Source organism: Herpailurus yagouaroundi, unplaced genomic scaffold, assembly GCF_014898765.1.
Source record: "Herpailurus yagouaroundi ecotype Mexico unplaced genomic scaffold, PumYag 208, whole genome shotgun sequence".
Taxonomy (NCBI): Eukaryota; Metazoa; Chordata; class Mammalia; order Carnivora; family Felidae; genus Herpailurus; species Herpailurus yagouaroundi.
Genome location: NW_024412439.1, coordinates 6643722 through 6658924, shown reverse-complemented (window position 1 = coordinate 6658924; position 15203 = coordinate 6643722). Strand labels below are relative to the sequence as shown.

Here is a 15203-nt window from a genome sequence, read left to right as displayed (position 1 = left end):
TTCTTGAAAATGCTTTCCTTTTTCTGCTCATTTTTTTCTTGCCAAGAACACTATCTCCCTCCTCTTTCTAGGCCCTGTAAGACTTACATTTCAATTTCATGGTCCAGCATTGCCCTCTTTTTGAATAATTAGAAAATATTTGTTAGACTCTAGTTTTTAAGTCCCTTTCATCTTTTGTAATGAAATTCTCCTTTTGCAATGGTTTCCCAGGGGGTGACGGATATCTCAGGGTTTTCTAGATGGAAGAGGACCATTAGCGTGACTCAAATTGGCTGCTTTTTCCTTTTTTATTTTTTTTAAGCTTATATATTATTTTGAGAGAGAGAGAAAGAGAGAGTGAGTTTGTCCAAGCAGGGGAGAGGGGAGAGACAGAGAAAGAGAGAGAATCCCAAGCAGGCTCTGCATGGTTAGCACAGAGCCCAACATGGGGCTCGATCCCACGAACCTGTGAGATCATGACCTGAGCTGAAATCAAGAGTCAGATGCTTAACCAGATGAACCACCCAGGTGCCCCTGCTTCTTCCATTTTTACCAGTTCGCAAACACCTATACAGTTTATATAATTGCATGTGATAATTTTATATATTCCATTTTAATGAAGTAATTTGGTTAAAGTAATCTGTGTAAGTCAAAGAGCATAATTTCTAAAATAATTAAGAGTTGTTTAATCCCTTGATCTCTTTGTTTTATTTTTTAAATTATTTTTTAAATTTTATTTTAATTTTTTTTAATGTTTATTTTTGAGACAGAGAGAGACAGAGCATGAACAGGGGAGGGTCAGAGAGAGAGGGAGACACAGAATCTGAAACAGGCTCCAGGCTCTGAGCTGTCAGCACAGAGCCCGACGCGGGGCTCGAACCCACAGACTACAAGATCATGACCTGAGCCGAAGTCGGACGCTTAACCAACTGAGCCACCCAGGCGCCCCCTTTATTTTTAAAAATTTTTAATGTTTATGCATTTTTGAGAGCGAGAGAGAGAGAGAGAGGGGGGGGGAGGGGCAGAGAGAGGGAGACAGAATCCGAAGCTGGCTCCAGGCTCCGAGCTGTCAGCACAGAGTCTGACGCAGGGCTCAAACTCACAAACTGTGAGATCATGACTTGAGCCGAAGTCGGACACTCAACTGACAGAGCCACTCAGGAGCCCCTGGTCTGGTCTTTTTTTAAGTATTTATTTATTTACTTTGAGAGAGAAAGTGTGTGTGCGTGCAGGGGAAAGGCAGAGAGAGAGAGGGAGAGAGAGAGGATCCCAAGCAGGCTCCACACTGTCAGCTCAGAGTTTGATGTGGGGCTTGATCCTACGACCCTGGGATCATGACCTGAGCCGAAATCAAGAGTCAGACGCTCAACTGACCTGAGCCACCCAGGCGCCCAGTCCCTTGATCTCTTGACTGGTTTTGTTGCACCTATGTGTAGTACTTGTATATTTTTTTAAATTTCTGTGTCTCTCGTTGCCAGTTCTCCCCTGTAGATAATGGTTATAGACATCAGTGTTCCATTATTTTCCCTGAGTAGGTCCATGGTTCCATCTCATTCCAGATCATCAGGGGCCGTAGTTGAAGTACATCTGTTTTTATGACCTGCTCCTATCAGCTCTCTGTGTTTGTCCATCCTCCCTTCCACTGTTCCTGGGCATTTTCTGTCCTCGCTAACCTGGATCATTCAGGTTTCTGATTGGTTTCCTCGTAATCCAGTGCCGTTTTGTGCCAAACCATTCTCCTTTTTGTCAGAGTTGTATTTTTATTGATGTACGTCTGATCATGTTACTTTTTGTTTAAAACTGCCTAGAGCATGCATTTTTAACAGCGTGCTATCACCCCTAAGGGGGCAGAAATTTATTCTGGAGAGGAAAACCTCTTGGATAGCGTAATGGTCTGCAGCCCTCCAAAGGGCTGCTACAGAACGTCTGCAGATTGGCGGAATTGAAATTTCACAGGAAGCTAGGGCAGTAATGAATAAAAGATTAGAGAGTACTGGTCTAGAGGCTTGCCCTGGCCCTTAAAATAAAGACTAAATTAACATGGCTTTCAAAACACATTATTATTTAAAAAAAACCTTTTGTTGTTGTTTATTTTGAGGGAGGGAGAGAGAGAGAGAGAGAGAGAGAGCAAGCGAGAGCATGAGTTGGGGAGGGGCAGAGAGAGGGGGAGGGAAAGAGAGAATTCCAAGTAGGGTTCCAGCTGTCAGCACAGAGCCTGAGGAGGGGCTCACACTCACGAACCGTGAGATCATGATCTGAGCCAAGATCAAGAGTTGGACGCTTAACTGACTGAGCCACCCAGGGGCCCCTGAAAACCCATTATGACCTGGACCTGGTTTATGGCCCTGGCCACATTTCTCAGTACTCCCCTAGAGCTGTTTTTCTGCCAAACTGAGTTTCTTCAGTTGTGTGAGTTAAAAGCATATAGGAGATATGGGAACATAGTCTCACGGTCTTTGGGTAGATTAAGATTTCTCCCAACAGCACACAGAAAGCTGCTAAGCGTAAAAGAAGAGATTGATAAAATTCAATTTCATTAAAACTGAGAACGTCTTTTGATGAGGAGACACCACTGAATGCAATGCCCTCCCATGCGGTCTCCTTGCCGTACAGACACTCGATACGGGACTTTCAATCAGAATACGTAGAGAGTACCTATGAGTATAGAACACTTACACTATGAAAGTGACAACCGAAAATGGCCAGACACTTGAAAAGGTGCTTAAAAAGATGATATTCGGGTGCTCTGTCAGCATATGAAAGGGTGTTCCTCGGGTGTGATGGGACATTAGGGGAACTCAGATGAAATCCTACGATGAAATACCATTACCGTCGCCAGAATTGACTACAGTTTAAAAGGCTGACGGTACAGGAGGGTCGGGAAGCCCCTGGAAGTCCCGTGCAGTAGCTGTAAGACTGTACGTGCTGCAGTGTCATTGGGAGATTGGCAGTACCTCATACGGCCGGTGGAATACAGCTGGTGCCTATGTTATGCTCCAGCAATTCTGTCCCAAGTGGATGCCCAGCGAAAACAGAGACAGAGGCACGCTAAAGGACGTGTGGAAGAATGTTCAGAACAGCGTATTGGTAATAATCTCCAGTCAGCAAGGAGCGCCTGGGTGGCTCACTTGGTAAAGTGGCCAACTCTTGATTTCGGCCCAGGTCGTGATCTCAGGGTCTGTGAGTTCCAGCCCCGCATCAGGCTCTGCACTGACAGCGCATAGCCTGCCTGGGATTCTCTGTCTCCCTCTCTCTCTGCCCCTTCTCTGTTCCCTCAAAAATAAATAAATAAATGTAGGGAAGAGAACAGCATTTATCCCCAGGAGAGTGGACAGTAAGTTCTAGCATTGTTAGCACAGTGGTACACAGCATCGGAGGTTGGACTGTTGCTACACTCAGCCACGGGTAAACCTCGAACAGTGTTGAGTGAAAGAAGCAATACGTAAAACAGCGTGTATGGTTTCATTGACGTGGAATTTGAAAAAGCAGCCAAGAATGAATAAAAGGTAACAGAATCAGAATATTGATACTCTTTATTTTTGTTCCATGCTTAGGGCGTGTGTGTTTTCCTGAATGTATGCTTCAATCAAAAGTTCGCTTAAGGGGGGGCGCCTGGGTGGCTCAGTCCGTTGAGCGTCCGACTTCAGCTCAGGTCATGATCTCACAGTTCGTGGGTTCAAGCTCCGCGTCGGGCTCTGTGCTGACAGCTCGGAGCCTGGAGCCCGCTTCCGATTCTGTGTCTCCCTCTCTCTCTGCCCCTCCCCCGCTCGTGCTCTGCCTCTCTCTGTCTTTCAAAAATGAATAAACATAAAAAAATAAAAAATAAACAAAATAAATAAATGTAAAAAAAACTTCGCTTAAGGAGTAAGAAGAAGCACTTAGGGACCAAAATGATGATGCCAGCTCACAGTTTAGATTCTCCCTGCTTTAACTTCCTATTTAAATCATTAACAGATTTGTTGAAGTTTATTTTGAGAGAAAGAGAAAGTGTGCACAAGTGGGGGAGGGGCAGAGGGAGAGGGAGACCCAGAATCCCAAGCAGGCTCAGCACTGTCAGCACGGAACCCAGTGCACGGCTCGATCCCATGAACCATGAGATCATGACCTGACCCCAAACCAAGAGTCAGACACTTAACTGGCAGAGCCACCCAGGTGCCCCTTAAGTCATTAATGGAATTTTAAAAAGGGAAACCCAGCCTTTACTTGCACTGTCCTCAAGGAGTTCTTGTGAAATAGCACAGATGAGACTGACTTCAGGGATGGGCCAACTGATGGCAGAGTTTGCACGCACAGAGGGAGAGTGCCACGGGGACGGTAGGAGATCTGCACAGGAACTGCTCAGCTGGGCACAGCAGGACCCGGAAAAAGAGGCAGCTTGAGGGACAGGCAATTAGGAAGCTTATCTCGATCCGAAAAATGTCTCGAGGGAGCATTCTCTACTGGATCCCAGGCACGGCCGGGACTCTTCGGCAGTGTTCACCCCTGCCTTCTCCTTGGCTCAGGCTCTGCTGAAGTAACTCCTGCTGAGGACACTTGTGTTAGTCAGAGTCTGGGAGCACAGCGGAAGCTGTCCTAACAACCCAGGAAACGCATCCCTTGGCAAGGTGACGGTGCTCCAGAGATGGCCCTCTACTCTTTCTCCCAGTCACCCAGGGCTGTGACCGGGGTCAGCTTGTCACATTCCACGAGCACTGATGCCCTGGGGGTGTGAAGAAACACCAATGAAGATGAGCGTCGTATCAGCCTGCAAAATTGGAGCCAACACTCCCTTGTAAAATTTGCCAGTGAAGAAGTCAGGGACGAAAACTGGTCAGAATGGATGAATTTGAATTCAGGACAGGTTTTTCAATGAACAAACATGGTTTCTGAATTGAAGAGGAGGAAATGGTGGTAAACGGCATATTGGGTATTGCACGGTTGACCGAATCTATAGAGCGGGAAACACCCTTGAGTGAATCCTGCAGACGAGGGGTAAGAAAGACGAACAGGAGACACACGAAAGGAGTCCTGGAGAACAAAATCCAGGAGACCCCACTTAACTGATTATAGTAGAGAGAGAATTAAAATAAAAATTATCTTTACTTGAAGAAAACCTTGAGTCCCTAAATTATAGTACCAGACCAAATTAACTCGGAGGGGAGGGGAAAAAAAAGCCATCTAGGGATGTTGTAAGATTTTGTTGTTGTTTTTTGCATTCAGAGAGAAAACTTGACAAGCTTTCGTTGAAAACACAGGCACACATTAATGTTCACACCAGTGTAGAAAGACATAGAATCAGAGCAGTACCTGACGAGTGTTATGATGGGTGAGACCACTTTAGATTATTAGGGTGCATTCGATCCAGGACAGGAATTGCACCAAAACTACTAAAATACTGGTTAAATGTTTCCTGGTATCTTTTAAAATGTAGCAGCATTAGAACAACGCCATGGAGTCCACAGGGTTCTAAAACTATGTGGAATCAGAAATTACGGGAGGTAAGATCTCCAGTAAGGGGTTAATATCCAAAATATGTAAAGAACTCGTACAACTCAACACCAAAAAACTGTAAATAATGCCATTAAAAAATGGGCAGAGGACTTGCATAGACATGTTTCCAAAGAAGACATCCAGATGGCTAACAGACACATGAAAAGTCCAGTGTCACTCATTGTCAGGGAAATGCAAATCAAAACCACAATGAGGTATCACCTCATACCTGTCAGAATGGCTAGAATTAAAAAGCCTAGAAATATCAAGTGTTGGCAAGGGGGTGGAGAGAAAGGAACCCTCACGCAGTGTTGGTGGGAATGCAAATTGGTGCAGCCATTGTGGAAAACAGTATAGATGGTCTTGAAAAAATTAAAAGTAGAAACATCATACAATCCAGTGGTTCTATTACTGGGTATTTAGCCGAAGAAAATGAAAACATGAATTCAGAAATAATGTATGCACCGCTGTGTTTACTGCAGCATTTTTTTATAATAGCCAAGATATGGAAGCAGCCTGTATCCATCCATGGTTGAACAGATAAAGATGTGGGGTAGGGTGGGTGTGCGCGTGCCTGAGTGTAATGAAATATTACTCAGCCATAAAAAGAAAATCTTGTCATCTGTTACAACATGGATGGAGCTAGAGGATATTATGCTAAACGAAAGGAATCAGAGAAAGATGCCATGATTTCACTTATGCGCGGGATCTGAAAAAACAAAACAAATGAATAAACAAACAGCAGAAACAGACCTGGGAAAACTGAGAATTGATGGTCACCAGAGGGGAGGAGGGCAGGGGAGGAGTGAAAGGGATGGAGGGGGGAAGGAGGGCCAGGCTTCCAGTTGTGCCTGTGAGTAGGTCATGAGGATAAGAGGCACAGCGTGGGGAACGTGGTCAGTGACATTGCAATGGCGTCGCATGGTGACCAGCGGGAGCACAGCCTGACGCACAGACTTGTTGAATCGCTGTGTCGTACGCCTGAAACTAACGTAACAGTGTGTGTCAACTGTACTTCAGGTGAAGAAAAAGTGACTTCAATAAATTATGGGAGGTAAGGATTCCAAGAGGCTACTGATCAGAAAGACTAGTTGTTCGGCAGAAGCAAGACCAGATCCTTCAAGCCAGGGCCCCAGAATTCCCCAGGAAAAAGTCGAGTGCAGTGTGAGTTCAGAAGAAATGCCAACACTCACTCCCAAGCACAAGGAACGAGAATTAGTAGAAACAACCGATGGCAGGGATAGATCCGACGACTTCAGATATTAGGACAATTAGAAAAAGTCTTTTCATACATTTAAAGAAAAATGAAGAAGCTCGGAAATAGAAGCAAGGAACATGAACCTATGAAGAACAAAAGGGAACGTCCAGAGATAAAAAGCATACATTAAAAATTCAGTGGCTGGAATAAACAGATTAGGTGTGATTGAAGAGAGATGAGTAAACTGAAAAGTGGGTCTGAAGCAGTCAGCAGAACTTTTGAAGTGATGGGAAAGCTTTGTAACCTGCCCTGTCCACTGTGGTGGCCATAGCACTCCAAGTGTGGCTAAGGAGGTAAACTTTAAAATTGTATTTCATTGACGTTAATTTGACAAGTGACTAAACCTTATTGGATGCGTGGGGTTTAACTGGTTGGGTTTCACGTGATAAGTGGGACCAAACTAATGGCAGTAGTAATTCTGAAACAGAAGATCGTCAGTGTTAATAAGAACTTGGTTAAACATTTCTACTCAAATGGCATCATGAGTTTACACGTTGGTGCAGCTTTTTGCTACAGTAGTTGACACGGAAAAATCAAAAACCTAAGATTGTGGCAGCTTTACGAAGTAAACATCTGTGTGGATGACCGATGTGATGGAAATGCTCTGGAGGTCTGAAGCCTTGGCCTTGCTCTGCCCAGGACATCACTTCCTGCACGATCAGGGGTCGACAAGTGCTCTTTTCCGGACAGGGATCCACAGGAATTGGGCTCTGCCTAGAAATCAGGATCTGGGGAGTGAAAACATGCCCATGTCAGTCACTGCCTGGGCCACCGCGTGCTGCAGGGACACAGAATGGCAAGGGCATAGATACCGTTTGTGTAACCAGAGGACTGGATCTATAATAATCCTAATATCAGCAGGGGGCTGGAACTTGAAAGAGCCGTTGGGGGACCTTGTTCTGTAGCGGTGGACCCAAAAAGGAGCAGCAGCGGTGAAATCGCTCTATCTAGCTCTAGCTCCTGCTTCGGGCTGTAGTACCGGCTGGGCACTCTGAGGTTTGCAGAACAAATGCATGCATAAGCGCGCGCACCGTGCAAGCCAGTATTCCAAAATGCATGGAGTCTGATGCTAAAAAAAAAAAAAAAAAAAAAAAAAAATCAACTAATAAAACAAAACGTGAATTTACTTTAAATCAAGCTGAGCTTGTGGACTAGTCCAAAATACAGTTCAAAATAAAATAAGTATATTTAGGCTGTCCGAGGAAATGAGGGTGTAAGCTCGATTAAAACTGAGAACGAAGTGGGGCTCCTGAGGGGCTCAGTCAGTTAAGCGTCCGACTTCGGCTCAGGTCGTGATCTCGTGGTTCATGGGTTCGGGGCCCGTGTCAGGCTCTGTGCGGACAGCTTGGAGCCTGGAGCCTCCTCAGGATTCTGTGTCTCCCTCTCTCTCTGCCCCTCCCCTGCTTGTGCTCTGCCTTTCTCTCACTCTCTGTCTCTCTCAAAAATAAAGAAGCGTTAAAAAATTTTTTTAGAAAGCTGAGAAAGAAGTAAAACAGAAATGATAAACAGAAATGATGCAGAGATTTAGAAATGAAAAAAACTTAGCCGTCGATACAAAAGACCGCATATTTGATGTACTCTAGGCCGAAACAACTGGGGATAGAACTGGGGAAGTTGGCAGATAGGCCACAGGGATTTCCCAACATGACACAGATTCAACTGCGTGAACGAGTGGTTGAGCACCAGGGGGAACAGAAAGGGAACTGGTAAGATACATGTAGCGAACGTGGCGGAACATAATTCTGGAAGTGGGAGAAGCAGTATTGGAGATCATGTGGCGAAGCATTTGAGACTTGATGTTCTCAGCTTGGAATCAAATCTCTGTGCCGTGTGGGAGACACAAAGGTATCTAAATGTGTATCTAAATGCCCTGAAGGACGAGTGGAGAACAGTAGTGTAGAAGTTAGCAGGAATGTAGACTGTCTGGGAAGGTGTAATCAATTAGACTGACAGCCACCTTGCGATGAGCCACAGTAATCGCCAGAAAACGAGCCATAGCTCCTTCTTTCCACGGAGGAAAAAGAATTGTTAGCCTTGTCCTAAAGCTTTATACGTCGGCACTCCATTATAATTCAAAATAAGGAGGAAATACCGATTTTTCCAGGAATGGAAAGAGTAAGAGTTAACCATTCATAGATTGTTTGAAAAGATATACTTGGCCCAGAAGGAGAGTGAACCCAGGAGAAGGGTATTGCAGTTTGGTTCCCTGGAAGGCAGGCTTTTCTCTTTTTTTTAAGTTTGTTTATTTTGACAGTGAGAGAAAGCGTGACTTGGGGAGGAGTAGAGAGAGACGGAGAGAGAGAATCCCAAGCAGTTCTCTGCACTGTTCTCCGGAGCCTGATGTGAGGCTCAAACCCACGAACTGTGAGATCGTGACCTGAGCCAAGGTCAGATGCTTAACCAACTGAGCCCACCCAGGCGTCCCAGAAGCCAGGCTTTTGAGGCAGAGATCAGTGTGTGGGAAGCGGATGAGATGGCGGTGACCTTGCCATCAACAGCTGGAGGAGCAGAGGGAAGTTGGCCTGCAGTGCGATCTTAACAAAGACCTCTACAGGCAAGGCGTACCACTGGGATGACCCTCCAGGGTTGGCCCGACGTGCGTGAGCGTCTTGATTTCCCTGCCCCTCTGTGGAGCAGTCGTGAGCTCAGGCTGCCCCAGGGAGGCCAAGGTGGGTCTCTTCAGCCCAGGTCATCCCGAAGAGGCTGGCCACTGAGGGCTGTCTGCGAGGAGAATCCCTTCATACTGGAACTCGGTGTAGGTATGGTCGCCATAGCACAGCGCCACATCCCGCCCAGAAGGTATGGAATATAGAAAACAGCACTGAGTTTGGAAACAGGTGAGGGGGCTCAGTCGGTTAAAGGCCTGACTCTTAGTTTCAGCTCAGGTTATGATCTCACGGTTCGTGGGTTCAAAGCCCACGTCAGGCTCCGTGCTGATGGTGCGGAGCCTGCTTGGGATTCCCTCTCTAGCCCCTCCCTTGCTCTCTCTCTCTCTTTCTCAAAATAAATAAAAATCAATTAATCAGAAAAAAGAAATAGATGAACTATGTTGTCAGTGTTAATTAACTTTTGCGAGTAAAAAAAAAAAAAGAATTTAATTGAGATTGGAAGAGAGGGGTGATTAAGATACATGGTCCCAGACCAATATGGTAAATATAAACAACATGAAAATACCTCTGGCCACATTAATTAGACAAGGTAGGATTCAAGGCAAAAATATCAGGGCAGAGTGTTTTATTATATCAATATAGTCCTTAGTAAGGCGGTGGTGCTCTCCACGTTTGGACCAAAGGACACAGGATTGAAATACAGAGCTCAAAAATTAAAAAAAAAAAAAAAATCTAAGGATAAATTGATAAAATTTGTATATAGTTTACTTCCCAGACTTCTGGTTTCTCTTAGGTGGTGTCAGTATAAATACTCGTGTATGTATTTAGAAAACACGTGCATACACACGATTTTATACACACATTCGTACATTTATTTGTAATATTCGCAGCTGTGCTGTAATCTGTAATCAGTAGTTAACTTGTTTCTTGTTTTCCACTAATGCTTCTACACTGAATATCCTGAGGACAAATCCTTAGATTATAAATTGTTTGTGTGTGTGTGTGTGTGTGTGTGTGTGTGTGTGTGTGTGTGTACACGTACATCTGGCAGGTTGTTCTCTTTGTTCCTTTTGTATCTGAAGGAAAAAACCTGCTTGATTCTTTGTGATACTTCACTTGTGAAAAGAAAAGCACTTGGGTAACTGTGTTTCCGTTTTAATAATGGTATTTTTCTGTTATTTTAGCCTTACGAAGGATGAATCCAAAAGGCCAAAGTATAAAGAACTTCTGGTAAGTATGAGACCTTGGGAATTTTAGTTATTTGTATGAGACCTTGGGAATTTTAGTTATTTCCTTGCCCAAATGCTCTTAGCATGCTCATTCTCTAAGCAAGTAATGGTCTCCTGTGTTCTCAACAAATAGCCTGACCTAATTGAGTATTTTATTATTATGTTTTTAATAATTTTATTTTTTCTAATGTTTATTTTTGAGAGAGAGTATAAGCAGGAGAGGGGCTGAGAGAGGGAGAGAGGGAGAGAGAGAGAGAGAGAGAGAATCCTAAGCAGGCTCCCCATTGTCAGCGTGGAGCCTGACGCCGGGCTCAAACTCACAAACGCCAGATCATGACCTGAGCCAAAATCAGGAGTCGGATGCTTAACCAATTCCACTACCCAGGTACCCCCACTGCCACCCCCCACCCCACCATTGAGTGTTTTTTTTTTTTTAATAATGTTTGAAACCAGTATTTGGAAAGAGAAAATTTGAAGTTACATTTTCCTCCTAATTTTTGGCTAGATTCTCATGGAAAAATTTGGCCTTGACATGTCATAAAAATTACCCTCCAGAATTTTAACATTCATTTCAGGAGCCACCGTCCACTGCCTGGCCTGTGTGTGTGTAACAAAGTTATTTTTTTTTTTTAAGTAATTTAAAAAAAATTTTTTTAATGTTTTATTTATTTTTGAGACAGAGACAGAGCGTGAGCAGGGGAGGGGCAGAGAGAGGGAGACACAGAATCCGAAGCAGGCTCCAGGCTCTGAGCCGTCAGCACACAGCCCGACGCGGGGCTCGAACCCACGAACCGCGAGATCATGACCTGAGCCGAAGTCGGACGCTTAACCGACCGAGCCACCAAGCTGCCCCTACAAAATTATTCAAAATTATTCTGTATTAAACTCTCTCAATGCAAATTTACATCATACAGCAATTCCCATTTCTTCAAAAGCTCACCCATCCCTGGGACTTGGTTGTTTTAAGCAGCGCTGGAATGGCTCTGGGCCTGGCAGTGAACAAAATGCTGTGACCTAATCAATAATGTGGTGATAGTTGAAGCAAAGACACCCTTGCCTAGCTGTCCAGGGTGTTAGGTCAAACTTCTGGTCTGTGCCAGCACGGACTCCGAAGATATCCAGCCCACGTACTTAGAGAAGCCATGAAAAACACTGGTAGAGATAGCGTGTGAAAGGGTGGGCTTGTGACGCAGATACGGGGCTGGTGGCTTCGGAGGGGACGGGGGCAGAAGTTCACAGGATGGGATTCTGTCGAGCCTCTTTCAGAGCAGGGTCTGGAGCACTGAAACAGCCTCTTCTCTAAGATCCTTCTGCACATGGGGGATATGGGAGGTTGAAGCTTATGCCTGTGTCCCACGGGGAGTGGCAACCCATACTCATGTGGCTCTTCCTGGCTCTCAGATGGTGGCAGGGCCTCCAGCTGTGTTTGGGGCCGAGGAGCAGCTCTCCTGCTGTCTGCCTAGCAAATCCTCCCCGGTGTGCAGAGAAGCCTCCTGACCTCACTGCCAGGATGGCTCTTCCAGATCGGGCTTGCCCACACCCACTAACCGGTCTCTCGGAACGAGCGTGACCGTATTTCACAGCCATTATGGGGTGGGAGCCTTCCGTCCCGTGCCGTATCGAAATTGGGAAAAGCTCAGTGTGGGCTCCCCTACGAACTTTGATCATCTTTTCTTTATTCTCGCAGAAACATCCCTTTATTTTGATGTATGAAGAACGTACCGTAGAGGTCGCATGCTACGTTTGTAAAATCCTGGATCAAATGCCAGCCACTCCCAGCTCCCCCATGTACGTCGACTGATCTCGCCGCTGCGTCAGACTCTAGGAAAAAGGGCTGAGAGGAGGCAAGACGTAAAGAATTTTCATCCCGCATCGCAGTGTTTTTATTGCTTGCCCAGACACCACGTGCAGTGAGATTGGTGTTCGTTTCCATCTTGTGTGTATGCTCCTGTCACCTAGACATGCATCCCCGTGATACCCGATCGATCACACAGTGTTCGTGCTGGTCAGAGAGACCTCACCCCGCTCTTTTGTGACGGACGTGTCCGTGACATGTGGAAGTCAGTACGATCAATTTATTGACTGTGATCAGATCACATCTTAACTTCATTTCTAGACTCAAAACCTGGAGACGCAGCCACTGGAATGGTGTTTTGTCAGACTTCCAGAAACTGGGAGCGCACGGTGATGGATGTACGACGTCTGAACACAGAGACTCGGGCTTGAGCGAGAAGGGTTTGCACAGCCAACGAGACGCATTGCCTTCTGGAGCTGGGAGACAAAGGAGGAATTTTAATTTTCTCTCTTCACCAAGTGCAATAGATTTACTGATTTGATACTCTGTTGCTTCACCGTCACGGTCGATGTTCGGGGATCGATGTGCTCAGCCAAATTTCCTGTTTGAAATATCACGTTAAATTAGAACGAGTTTCTCTTTACCAAAAACCGTGTTGCGTTCAAAGAGGTGAACCCTGAAATACGGAGACAGGACAGAACGTGTTCTTTTCTCCTTGACTAGTCCTTCTCTTCATCGGGAAGACTCAGGAGTCTGCCACTTGTCACAGAAGGTGCTGCCCCTAAGAATTTTCTTTCTCAAAGTTCGGTGTCCTGCCAACTTGATGTTCCGTCTGCCACAAACCACCAGGACTGAAAGAAGAAAAACGTGCTGAGGGCCAAGTTTACGGGTGTTTCCAATTCTAGCATCCGATCTGGAACAACTTACAGTACCCTTTATTTCCCCTGGGTCCCAAGCCTGATACTTTAGCCATCATAACTCACTCACAGGGAGAAGTAGCTATAGAAGCGATGTGCCTTGACTGATGACGTAGAGATTGCTTATAGGCAGCACGAGACCAAACCTCAGTCGCTGCCCGCACTGGCCCACATCTTCGGTTTCTGGATCCCTCCCCCTGCCCATGTGGTCTGTTGCCGCCAACTGACTTTTGCTCAGTCCAATATTTTGCCTTTTCCCCCCCACCCCTCCATATCAAAACCATTTTTGATCATCCGGGATATTTAGCCCCAAATCCCTCCTGCACTCTAACGTGTAAGAGGCTGAGGAGCGTGGGGCCCCACTGATGTGGTAGGTGATGAGGAAGCATCTTCTAGAGACACATTTGACCAGATGAGGGTCTGAAATGGCAGTCTTTAGAGAAGCTCGTCACCCATGAGAGTCTCTGGCACGGGTCACTGTCGTTTCTTGGAATTGGAATTCTACAAAAAAAAAAAAAAAAAAAAAAAAAGACAACAACAACAACAACCAAAAACCCACAAAACCCCAAAGCCCAAAACCACCCCTAGAATCTGCTCTCTTTTGCTATGCTGCCTCACTTACCCCTTAGCCGGGTCTTCCCTAGGTTTCGCTCAGGCCCCCCCGGCACCGAGCGTTGGGTTCCGTGTAACAGTTAAGCAGCCCTTGGGAGTGGCTCAGGCACACTGGGTAGGAAACGGCCACGGGCCGAGAGGCACACAGTGCCATCCAGGAGCCAGGCGGTGGCAGGTGTCGACGTGTCTCCTCCCAGGGTGGCCGTCGCAAACGGTATAGAACGACAGAGGGGAGACGGTGCTGTTTACGGTTACGCCCCTGTCCATTTTCCGAATTCAGAAATGATTTCTCCCTTTGGTCCGCCCGCCCAGTCTCCTTGTTTTTCTGCCCCCTCCCTGGCTCCCCAAACCTTAGACTTCCCAGTGTTCTGAACGGAGGCGTCCTTGCACGTCTTCCTTCGGCTGCACCAAGCCATCATCCTCCGTTGCCCCCGGCGACTCAAGAGGAATCTGTTTCTCTGCTGTCAGCTTCCCGTCTGGCTCAGCGTAGGGTCACTTTGCCATTAGACACGTGGAGATCAAAGCAACTCTGACTGTCCAGGAGCTAATCTGACCGTTCTGTTGTGTGGACAACCACATAAAAAGGCAATTTTAGTGTATTAATCATAGATTATTATAAACTATAAACTTAAGGGCAAGGAGTTTATTACAATGTATCTTTATTAAAACAAAAGGGTGTATAGTGTTCACAAACTGTGAAAATAGTGTAAGGACTGTACATTGTGAGCTCTGGTTATTTTTCTCTTGTACCATAGAAAAAAAATGTATAAAACTTATCAAAAAGCTAATGTGCAGGGATATTGCCTTATTTGTCTGTAAAAATGGAGCTCAGTAACATAATTGCTTCTTGGAGCTTTGGAATATTTTATCCTGTATTCTTGTTTGAATTCCTCCTCTATTTAAGATATATACATGGAATCGAAGTGTTTATGTAATAGTTCTACCCTTTGCCTGCAGGTCAGTTGTAATAAATCTAGGCTGTGATGATGACTTTGTAATTTGATTTTCTGAAGTCAGACCCTGAGAGGGGAAAAATCAAGTAAATTCCATTAAATTATCTGTGCATTTCACATTGGGACAAACTCCCTTCTTCTGGAAGTGTTTATGGCTCCTTTTTTTTTTTTTTTCCCTCCTCCCTTCTTGTGGTTGCTCTCTCTCTCTCTCTCTCTCTCTCTCTCTCTCTGCTCACTCTTCTTGAAACCACAGAGGTATTCGTGAAGCACCTGTTGAGTGGGTGTGATGCAGTCTCTTTTTCCAGTTTGCTCCTCTGTTGGTTGCCCTCACCTGCCCTGGCTTTCTCGATGCTAAAGGAAAAGGGTACCGTTCTTCAACCTG

General features: G+C 45.6%; 1 protein-coding gene across 1 annotated transcript in view; it reads left to right on the top strand.

Moving 5' to 3' along the window:
• MAP2K4 (mitogen-activated protein kinase kinase 4) overlaps positions 1-14938 on the top strand; it is a 130392-nt gene extending 115454 nt beyond the window's left edge. The window contains exons 11-12 of the mRNA XM_040452933.1: positions 10500-10545; positions 12232-14938. Coding sequence (XP_040308867.1) covers positions 10500-10545; positions 12232-12345 — 160 coding nt within the window. The 3' untranslated portion in view covers positions 12346-14938. The remainder of the gene's footprint in view (positions 1-10499; positions 10546-12231) is intronic.
• Positions 14939-15203: the final 265 nt, after the last annotated feature.